Source organism: Penicillium odoratum, assembly GCF_028828045.1.
Source record: "Penicillium odoratum strain IBT 22623 chromosome Unknown utg000006l_segment0_segment0, whole genome shotgun sequence".
Taxonomy (NCBI): Eukaryota; Fungi; Ascomycota; class Eurotiomycetes; order Eurotiales; family Aspergillaceae; genus Penicillium; species Penicillium odoratum.
This window is the reverse complement of record NW_026643148.1, coordinates 4349746-4360933: the sequence shown is the minus strand read 5'-3', so window position 1 is coordinate 4360933 and position 11188 is coordinate 4349746. Positions and strand designations below refer to the sequence as shown.

Here is an 11188-nt window from a genome sequence, read left to right as displayed (position 1 = left end):
CCTATTCATTTCTATTTTAAATAATTATGTTAATGAGTCAAACTTAAAAAAACTTATCGTAATTTTTGATTTTGTATCTTGAGACATCAAGCCACCAGAGATATCAATTTTGTCCAAATCCAACACCATCCATGCTTATGCCCTATTCACAAACGCCCCAATGTCCATGCTGAAACAGGACACAATAATTATGTACCATGAAAGAAAGAAGTGACAAACAAAGTCAGAGATTACTGCGGATCCAGCATCATAAGATCCTCCTCATCAATGTCGTCGTCGTACTCATCCTCGACTACTTCGAGCGCGGTAGATTTAACAATACCGTCCATTTTATGACCGTTCGCGAACTGCTGCTGCATGATACGCTCTTCTTCCGACTTGCGCTTGGCTTCGTGACGCTCAATATCAGCCAAGTTCCAGGTAGAAATACCCTCTTGATCCTTGGCTTTGAATGGCTGTGCCATGGTGCGTAAGAAGTTCTTGGCATTAGAGACGGCCATATCTGTACTGAGGTTTGTCTCACTGTCCAGCATTGCCTGGTTGATCCATTTCGGAAGTTGAGGGCGTTTACGTTCGAAACGGCGATCTGCCAGGACCATGACTCCGTAGTCATCCTTACCACGAAGGACACGGCCTAGACACTGGGCGGCGTGTCGCATGGCGTCGAAAGACAAGAAGTCATTCTCTCTAATGCGATAGTTCTCGCGCAAAAATTCAAGACGGGCCTTGAGGATGCGGGATTCTGTGTACTGGAAGGGCACACCAATGCACAGCACAGCACGACCATAGTGATGATCGAAATCGATACCTTCCGACACTTTTCCTCGAGCGACACAGAGCAAGATAGCACCGCGTCCATTGCAACAAGCGGTGCGATAGGTTTCCAGGGCGAGTGAAGATTCTTGCGCGTCAGGGGTTTCGACAAGAATCAATTTATAATTCCAGATTTGATCCAAAATACCCATACCCTGCCACATACTGATGATGGACTCCATGTAAAGGTAAGAGGGGAAGAAAACCACAATGCCATCCGGGGTGATTCGCGCAAACTCTGTGAGTAGGGTTCCATAATTTCGCACCACACCCGGGTCATTGCGAATACCAAAGGATGATGAGACCTGTGCCTGATCCGATCCTCGTGTGACAATCATAGGCAAGAAAGAGCGCCGCGCTAGGGTCATACTGTATGACTCTTGCATGACGGCAGTAAAGCCTAGCATCTTGGGGTACATTTCCAGCGGAGAGAGAGTTCCGGATGTGATGACCACAGAGCTGAAACGATCCAAAACAGGTTTAATAGCAATGGCGGCATCCAAGCAGGTAAAGTGGAGGATGGGATTTGGTACCGTGGCTGCTTCGGACTCAAACGGTTCGAGGATGAGAACAAAACCTTTGTCATATGTCGCAACAAGAGTTGCAAAAGTGGCGACTTCTTGAAGTGGCTGGTAATCCTCGATGTTCATAAGCTCTAGTGTTCGCACGAGCGACGTTAGTCGCTCCGCACAAAATCTCAAAGGCTTGCGCTCAATGTATGTGAGGTCTTTCAAGTGGGTTAGGAAGGAAGGTGGCGTTTCCGAGATCGTATGGGTCACTTTCATTCGGGTCTTGAGATATTCGATGAATCTCTTCAAGAACGAAATAAAGTGTTCAGCACGGCGGATGTTGCCCGGCACTGCTTCTTTCAGCAGATCATCTGGCAAAACTGGATTTGAGATGAATTGATCTTCCTCCCGGGCTTGTTCCGCTTGCTGTAATCCCTCCACTAGCTTCGAATATTCATTCTGGAGCTTCTCGGCATCTGTGCTCTTCATTTCCTCAATCCTGCGCTCCAGGTTGCTTGCGCCTCTTGTGGCTTTGCGGAGCGAATCCTCACTGATGTCAATACTGAGGGCCTCGATACAGACGTTATCAATGTTGTGGGCTTCGTCAAAAACCACGATGCAGTCTTTTGAGAGTTCTCGAGATACTCGTTCAGCGATTTTCGGATCGAGGAGGTAGTGGTAGGAGTAGATAATTACGTTGCACCAGGGCATCTGTGATTGTATTAGAATTAGAGGTGCTTCATAGGACTTGGGTATCACACCATTCGGCGAGCAGAGAAATATGGGCACTGCTTGTGCTCCTCTCCGTATCGAAGGAGATCGTCAAGAGTGAAGACGCCTGGAGGGAGGAGATTATGAGGCTCGAGAAGATCAAGATTCTAGACTGGGTTAGTTGACGGCAGAAAGCGCAGATACAGCCAAACAAACATCATGGTATACGCAAAGATCTACTTCTTCACCGCGCTCTTTCTTTTCCTTGACAAAACCTGCTGTCAAGCTCCGACATCTCGCGTCAACGACAGTGCCACTTTTCTCCCTTTTCACCGACGGATGAAGACAGAGATTCTTTCGACTGGTCAGTCCCAAAGCGCGAAACTCCTCTTCATATCCGAGCTCTTGTGTGCGATGTTTCATCAAGGCCTTGAGCTCCGCCAATGCCTTCTCGATCTCGGACATGGTTCGCGAGCAATAGATGAGCTTTCTATGTTCTGGGTAGTGTTGTTGGTAGGCGACAATCAGCGAGAGAAGAGATACTGTCTTGCCAGTGCCCGAGGGCATCTCCAGTACACAGTGACCCCCAGCATCGAGGGTCTTCTTGAGGTCGCACATGTAGGCATATTGCTCCGGGTAGATGCGCGGATACGGGAACAGCACCGGAAGATCACTATTTGGGAGCCAGAGTTAGTAAAAGAACACGGGAAGGGAAGAGGTTTTTCAGAAGACCATACTCTATGAAAAACTTCATAGTGGCTGATGTCCCCGACGCGGAGAGGCAGTGCAAGAAGAAAGAAGGGAAGCTTAAGTTGACCTGGATCTTTTCCTCTTTGGGACAGCAATGACACAACCCCACGTGACTTCCCTATCGGGTGTCCGCGGTGGATTTGATTATCAAATTGTCAAGTCAGTTGTTCTTTCTTCCCAAACGTTCAATTGCGACTGAACAGTATCTAAGGGAGAGTTGTTTCAGACACCAAGCAGGGTACTTGGTCTCCCATTTATTATCTCCGGAGACGTGCCGATCCAATTTCATTCACCATTAAATCACTCCCCCACCATTCCCGCTGACCTCATACCCCACATGAGTAAAAAGTTCAAGTCGCAGGCTTCCAGCAGTCGTGCAGCTGCTGGTGCCTTTGGCTCATTCGGAGGGTTCTCTGGTACTGCTGGTGGTGATGGACGAGAGCCGTCTACCCTTACTTATATTGCAGCACCACCGGATCTTTCTCGAATCTCAGAGCAACAGCTGGTAATTGCATTCAAGAATTTACAAAAGAAAGATGACATCACAAGGACAAAGGCTCTGGAAGAACTGAAAGAGTACATCTCAGCTGTAGAAGGCAGAAAGGGAACGTTAGATGATGGGTTTCTAGAAGCATGGGTATTTGAAACAGCCCTTTTTGAATCTACAATGACTGACGCGTCTCTCTAGGTAAAAATATATCCCCGAGCTTCAATTGACCTGTCAAGGCGGGTCAGACAGCTGGCTCATACCCTGCAAGGTTCAATCTCTGCCTTGGTTGGCAAGAGAATTGCACCTCACCTATCCAGAGTTATCGGCGCATGGCTTGCAGGCATCTACGACAATGACCGGCCAGTCCAACGCTCCGCTTTGGAATCTTTCACCACTGTCTTTTCAACGGAGGAGAAGAGGAGTAATGTCTGGAAGATCTACCAATCCTCCACATTGGATTTTATCGATGATGTACTCCTCCACCAAACACCTTTGACCTTGAGTGATGAGCGAACAGTCAAGCGGGATGATGCCGAGGCAAAATATGCTCGTGTCGTGGGAGCCGCATTGATGCTTTTCAACCGGATTTTAGGTATTTTCAGCTTATGTGAAATTTTGTTAAGGGAGGTTCTAACTAAATGACAGGAAACTCACCAGCCGATGATTTGCAAAGAAATCTAGCCGAGATTGAGAATCTCCTTGGAAGCAAATCTCTATGGGGCTTTTGCAACCATGAGGATCCATTTGTCCGTCGGTCTATATATATTGTTCTACGATCAGCCATATCTAGAGAGCCTGGCTGGATCGACTGGAAAATCCTCAGTGCAGCCATTGTTGGCAAGTCTTTGTCGATCCCACAACTCGGATCTGCTTCTGAGCTATCTGAGACTCTTCTTCTTTTGACCTCGTCACGACCTCAGGTATGGACAGATGACTATACCGGAAAGACATCTGCATCAAAACGGCTACGCCAATACATTCAGAAAGGATCACAGGGTGGCCTCGCAATTTTCTGGACAAATCTGGACAAGCTACTTCGCATAATACCACGAGAGGTACTTGCTGGAGCCGATAAAACAAGTACGGACGAGATAGTGAAAATTTCCAGTGCAACTGCTTTGATGGAAGCCTTTCAAGATGGATTGGCCTCGAGGGAAGAACCCCGGCAAAATCTCACTACCGGATGGAAGTCCTACATTCGTGTTGGAGCCTGGCTTGGGCTTCTCATGCCTCAGAATCAACGACCCGAGTTTCTTCAAAAAAGGTTGTCGCCACTTGTTGCACAGTATGTGCGCCCTAATTCAGAATTAGGTCAATGGTCACTTCCTTCACCATCCGCTCAAGATATTTGTGCAGACTACCTCCTTGTGCTTATTTCACACGGCCAAAGCCATCAACTTGAGCCACTGTGGACTAAGTTATCGAATGACTTGCTGGAAGCCGTGAAGCTGTCAGCTCCTGAAAAATCGATTGACTTCCGTTCCTCTCAAGACTCGGTGTGTGCTGAAGCACGACGCTTCTTTTCGCTTGAGCCAGAAGTTCTTTCGAGGGTTTCGGACTCTGACAATGAAGTAGAGGCCCAGGGGATCTTTGAGAAGTTGAATTTGTTCCTTCTCGAAAACTGCTTGGAAGTTCTTCGTTCTCGGAATGGCAAACCTTATGGAGCTGCTGGGGTCGTGGAGGAATGTGTACGAAATATGCCCTCCGTTGCAAGGGGGTCCCAAAAGCTTGTCGAATTTGTTCAGACAGATGCAACCGAGCTTTTGTTCTCACCATCTGGAGAAAAGCTTATGACAATCATCTTGGCATGCCGTGAGTGGGGTGGATTTTCTTCTAGCTTTGAAAGGGTGGTTGAACGGACCATGGAGCTGGATCCCGAACATTCTAATGCCCATATCTTGAAGACCCTTCTATCCAACCTTGATTTCAACGAAGTCGGCGATAAAAATAAGCTCTCCTCGCTTGTCATGCGAGCCCTTGAGAAGGCTTGCAGAGGGAGCTCTTCCCACTGGCAGATAATCATTTCTGTTCTTCAGAACCATACCTCTCGTAGTGGTTTGATGGATCAGATATTTTTGTCGATCATCGATCAATTGTCTCAGGAAGACAAAGTTTTGGACGTGTTGCATGGCCTTTCTCACTTCGGAAAGACTGTGCCATCTGCCGTCAAAGACTTTCAGAATGGGCCCAGTGGCTCGAAGCTAACAGGAAAATTGTTATATCTTACAGAATCACCGGTCGAAGAAGTTCATACCTTGACAGAATCTTTGATCAAGTCATTCAAGGAAACCGTTGTTGGCGATTTGAGCACTACTTCCAAAATTGAGATTCTGCGTCAAGGCCTGAGCCGTGCAAGCGAAGAATCTTTGTCGTGAGTGATCATATTCATCAAACTTGAACACTGCTTTTCTAACACCTACCAGTATCGATTCACTCTTTGCCATTGCAGAAGAACTGATGCAGGAGGTCGAGACAAAGGACGATTACTCCGTGAAGGATATTTTGCCTTCTTACAGTGCTTGGGAGGAAGCGATGACTCCATTCCTGCAGGTTCCTCCTCGGGCATCCACAGCAATTACCAGTCCTTTGCTGGGTGCTGTCAACTTGGTTCAGCATGATGTTTCCGACTCATTAAAGGCACTGCAGCTTGGAATTTCCCGAGACTCGGATCGTTGCACTGCTGCATTCCGCTTGACAGCATTCACCATCAAGGCGTTATCGATATTTGATATTGCTACAAAGCTGGAAAAAACGGATCTAGAAACTCTCTTTTACTTCCTCCCGTTGGCTGTTCAATTGATCGATGATGATCTAAGCATTGAAAACTGCAATGGTATATCGGGTCTTGAGTTGGCTGACCAACGTGAAGAATATTTGGAGCTCGTGTTTCAGGGACGCAAAGTAATTAGCGACTGGGCCCAAGCAAAAGAACACCTTAAGTGCTCGCCAGAGGCTACACTTTGGTCAAGTCTGATCTCGTTCTGGGAGAGCAAGCTTGAGGGACTCAATGGAACGTCTCCCACGGACTACCGCGTGGGACAGGCATTCGTCAAATTGACGAGTTCGGTGGATGGGTTTGAAACATCTAAACCCGCCGACGATGTTGCCAAAATTTGCAGAGAGGCACGAAATGCCAATGGAATTCGCTCAGCATCATGGTTTGCCGCTTTGCGAAGCTCCATTCTTTCCAACCCCGTTGGAAACCGACTTTGCAATGAATTGGTTGCCGATTCTACTGGCCTCAAGCCTGATGATGTTTCCCAGGGTAAGTCTTGATGTGTAGATTGTCTTTCTGTGTACTAATTGTATGCAGGGTTGCGAAAGCTTGTGTTTCTGAATATCCTGCTGTCTGGAGAAGAGGATGTCGTTTCAAACATTCCCACTCAGCGATTGGTTTTCCTCACCAAAAATCTCATAGAATGTCTCAAATCAGAGGTGGCATCAGTTGTATTGAGAGCCGAGATTTTGCAGACTTTGGCGTTTATCCTCCCTGGCCTTACTGATATCTACGGTTCACATTGGGAGGACATCATGGAGGCCTTGAGCGCTGTTTTCAAAAACACAAGCGGAGGAGAGGATGGTCTCCCCTTGCTGGTGTCATCTTTCCGACTGTTTGCGCGGTTGAAGGCCATGGCCGAGGGCGAGAGCAACGATGATCTTCAAGATGCATGGTCAGAGAGGAAGACTAGTCTATCCAATGAGTTGGTTTCGACCATTGGAAAATTCGGTAGGTTGCTTGCGCATATTTGGTTACTTGGCCGCTTACGCATAGTAGACTCATCAACCACATTCCACCAGCCCCGAGACGTCGCAATTGAAGCCCTGCGCCGTTTAATCAATGGTGTCCCTGTCGATAAGCTCGAAGATGTCAGTGGAGTGTTCCATCTTTTGACTGCCCACAGTCGCGCCGTTCAACGGACCGCATACACAATTCTTCACCTTTATATTCCCCAAACTCAAGAACAGGTATCATTTGACGTGGCCCTATCTAAAACTGCAGTCAGCCTGCCTGACGAGTTAATATCCCTTCTGCTTGAGACACCAACGATGGATATGGTTTCCAAGTCCTTTGGCGATGACAAGATGTGGACCAGCATGAGATCATACCTTTTGAGCTGGAAGGTAGTCTTCGATCACTTCACCAATGCGGTATGTATCCCAGGGGAGCTTCTGCGACTTTCTCTAACATGAAACCAGTCACTTCCCGTCCAAGAGTACTACGCAGCTAGTATCAAGGAAAATAATATCTTGATTCCCCTGCTGGAATTCATGTTCAATTTCCTCCAAAAATCACAGGGCAAGATTGTTGATGCATCTAAGCTTGAGATTCAGTCTTTCCAGCCTGATAACTCAGAAAGTGCCGAGAAAGAGACACAATGGCTGTTGGTGCATCTGTACTATCTGTGCTTGAGGCATTTGGCGAATATGACCAAGAACTGGTGGATTGACACGCCAAAAAGAATCAAAGGGCCGGTGGAGACGTGGACAGAGAGATACGTGAGTTGAACTAGCTTCAAACTGCTAGGACATACGAGGCTAACTATTTCAAGATCTCACCTTTGGTGGTTGATGACGCTCTCCAAGCTGTTACAGACTGGATCGCTACTCAGGATCCAAACGAGGAGCGAGCTCTATCTGTCAAGATGTCTCCACGCACAGCGGAGATCATTGCCAGCATTCCAGTGGATGAGGAATCACCTCCAGTATCCATTTCGATCTCCCTTCCCCCTGCATATCCGCTTCACGCTGCCGCCGTGGTCGGCCGCAGTCGTGTTCTGGTGGATGAAAAGAAATGGAAGAGCTGGCTGTTGACAATCCAAGGCGTGATCATGTTCGCCAATGGTAACCTTGTCGATGGATTGTTGGCCTTCCGACGCAACGTACAGGGTGCTTTGAAGGGACAGAGCGAGTGTGCTATCTGTTACTCTGTGATCTCCACCGACATGCAGACGCCAAACAAACGGTGCGCGACTTGCAAAAACACCTTCCACTCTGTCTGTCTGTTCCGATGGTTCAAGAGCAGTAACCAGAGTACTTGCCCGTTGTGTCGCAACAACTTTGTGTATGTTTAAGTGAACATAGATGATAGACGGATGAAGAATTATGGGCCATTCATGTGCTGGGCTACAGTCCGGCATCGACTTGACAGTCAAAAGTCAACCCCTACCCCAAAATAGAACAATAGTGTATCATCTATTCTACATCTCGAGAGTAAAATTGGCAATTCAATTAGTAAAATTTTCAATACTGTGATTTAATTGACGAACTATGAAAGATTAAAAGCTGATCTCCACTAGTTCGGGTGACGCTATTCGCGTGGGGAACCCCACCGTCCAAGCTTCAAGCTTCTCGAGCTTCCTCCACGTCCCCTCGGTACGCCCTTCATGGCCGCACCGCGAATTCCCAACTTAAACACACTCCGACGAGGCCGAGGCCAGGGTCGTGGAGGTCTTCGTGGAGTCGAGGATAGTAATGGCACGCGCCCAACGGGCAAGGACCGCGTCGTGCAGGGCACAGACAATGACGCCAGTGTCTCCCGCCTCAGCGCCGTCGAGCTGGGATATCTCGACGACCCATATGCGACAGCCTTGACGGCCCCTGGCAATGCAACAAGGAGATTCCCGATCATCAATCGAGGTAAGTGAACCCCTGTCTCACAAAGCACCGAGTTCTGACATGACCCTAGGAACTTATGTTCGCACCACTGCAATCGACCAACTAGTCGGGCAATTCCTCGGTCCATCCTCTTCCCATACAAATAAGAAACAGATCATCTCCCTAGGTGCCGGGTCAGACACGCGAGTCTTTCGTCTCCTTGCCGCCCGCCAACCGTCTGATCTCATCTACCACGAAATCGATTTCGCCGTAAACACCACGTCGAAGATCCACGCGATCCGATCCACTCCCCTCCTACAAAAAGCACTAGGAATTGACTCGTCAAGTCAGGATGTAACCGTCTCTGAATCTGGTGATTCTCTTCATTCATCTTCCTACCATATCCACCCTCTTGATCTACGCGTCTTATCCAGCAGCTCCCCAGAGATCCTTCCAGGCGTAGACACATCACTACCGACCCTGTTAATCTCCGAGTGCTGTCTGATATACCTTTCGCCAACCGAAGCTGCAGATGTTGTCTCATTCTTCACGGAGCGACTATTCAGCCCGGCCACTCCCCTTGGCTTGGTTCTATACGAACCGATCCGTCCAGATGATGCTTTCGGTCGAACGATGGTATCGAACCTTGCGACGCGCGGGATTCAGCTCCAGACTTTGCACAAGTATGCCACGCTGAAGGCGCAGCGGACTAGGTTGCATGAACAGGGATTCGTCAGTGGGCAAGCTGTTGCTGATATTGAATTCCTTTGGGAGCAGTGGGTGGGGGAGGGAGAGAAGGAGAGGGTTTCTCGTCTTGAGATGCTGGATGAGATGGAGGAGTGGCAGCTTTTGGCGAGACATTATTGTATTGCTTGGGGGTGGAGGGATGATGCTGATGCTTTCAAGGAATGGAGTAAGCTACAGGCTCAATCTGGTGATGTGTGATTTATACAGGAATTGGTGAAAGAACCAATTGCATTGTGATTATAGCCCATTGATTTCCTTATTCTACAAACCGCAGCTGCGATGGAACATCGAGAACTGATCTTACCTGTGTCGGTGTGCCAACAGCCATACCATGTCCATAGGCGAAATCATCGCAAATACAATATGTATCCAATGTGTATCCGAAAACTCCGCATCAGCCGGTACATAGTGAAATGTAAGGGAAAGTGGGGTGTTTCTGTACAAGAACTACTCCGTACAATTCTGCGGGGAAGAGATAGCAAGTTCACCTTGCATCAGCCACCGATTGAAACAAACTCACTGGGTCCATAAATAATAACAAAGATGACTGACAATTTCGTCAAATGCTAGGTAGTCTGTACATGTACATATGTTGTGGTGCGAATCGTAATATCATCTTCCATGTTGCTGTCCGATGTCAACATAGTCGCATGCGATTTATAAATGAAGAACTGGGTATAGTGGGGCTTTGTGTAGTGAGACCTGTCAATTATTAGCTGCATTATCCCCACATGGAAATGGTCAGATGCATACCAATAGTCCTTGCAGTACGTCAAAAGAGGCCCTCCTCTGACGATCATCCGCGCCACGGCTTTTTTGACTTCTGCGCCTAGCAACCATTCTGACGAAAGATCGTCGCACTAAGCAGATGCAAGGATATTTAAGAATAAAACGGCTTCTCTCGTCGAGATTGACTAGCCGAAGCAAGAGAGATAACGACAAAAGAGATTTCTACACCTAGAAAGCCTTGATCAATGACATAGTTTCTGTCATTGCTTCTAATTCTAATATCGATTACTGATCCAGTATAGCTCATTAAATCCGAAACTATATGGTTGGGTATAAGTCCCTTAATCCTTGACTCGAGAGCCTTGACTTGACTGTATGAGCGACACTCAACTCGGATAAAAGCGGGACTAAGCAGATCCATGCCTGGAATGAAATATCATCAATTAATGGTTCTTTTAATTCATTTCTGGTAGAGATCGATTTCAAGTACTCCGTTCAAGCTTTGGACAAGACGATCATGTAAACGCCTTGGCTTGCTGTAAATGCACAATAGTCATGCTTTCCCCTTTTAGGGCGACACCCGGTTCGGCCGAAATGGGTCTCATTGGCTCGAGCATAAAACATAGAATTATAAAGATCGTCTATCATGATCAGCGGGCCTAGATTATGATTAAGATGATGGTGGGTTTAATTTGAATTGATCATGAGCCGTTAAAAGATTGGAGTTGACATGATTCGGTTATAGCACCATCTACCTTGTTTTTGTTTTTCATTATCACGTTTTCTCACGGGTTCTTTACTCCACATCTAGCGCATTGATTGCAGCCTATTGGCTTTCCTCTTG

At 47.4% G+C, this 11188-nt stretch overlaps 4 protein-coding genes across 4 annotated transcripts; 3 read left to right on the top strand and 1 right to left on the bottom strand.

Annotated features, from left to right (window-relative positions):
- Positions 1-230: 230 nt before the first annotated feature.
- Positions 231-2787, bottom strand: N7520_010020 (TFIIH/NER complex ATP-dependent 5'-3' DNA helicase subunit RAD3; the record flags this gene model as incomplete). Its single annotated transcript, XM_057143954.1, has 4 exons — positions 231-2033; positions 2084-2200; positions 2250-2706; positions 2771-2787. 4 exons carry the CDS (start codon positions 2785-2787, stop codon positions 231-233), a joined length of 2394 nt encoding a protein of 797 aa, XP_056993242.1.
- A 333-nt stretch (positions 2788-3120) lies between these two features.
- N7520_010019 (ubiquitin-protein ligase RKR1) lies at positions 3121-8345 on the top strand (the record flags this gene model as incomplete). Its single annotated transcript, XM_057143953.1, has 7 exons — positions 3121-3420; positions 3472-3865; positions 3919-5644; positions 5697-6538; positions 6587-7422; positions 7471-7770; positions 7824-8345. 7 exons carry the CDS (start codon positions 3121-3123, stop codon positions 8343-8345), a joined length of 4920 nt encoding a protein of 1639 aa, XP_056993241.1.
- A 312-nt stretch (positions 8346-8657) lies between these two features.
- N7520_010018 (uncharacterized protein) lies at positions 8658-8918 on the top strand (the record flags this gene model as incomplete). Its single annotated transcript, XM_057143952.1, has 1 exon — positions 8658-8918. The coding sequence occupies one exon, from the start codon at positions 8658-8660 to the stop codon at positions 8916-8918; it is 261 nt and encodes an 86-aa protein (XP_056993240.1).
- Positions 8919-8949: 31 nt separating this feature from the next.
- N7520_010017 (uncharacterized protein) lies at positions 8950-9813 on the top strand (the record flags this gene model as incomplete). Its single annotated transcript, XM_057143951.1, has 1 exon — positions 8950-9813. The coding sequence occupies one exon, from the start codon at positions 8950-8952 to the stop codon at positions 9811-9813; it is 864 nt and encodes a 287-aa protein (XP_056993239.1).
- Positions 9814-11188: the final 1375 nt, after the last annotated feature.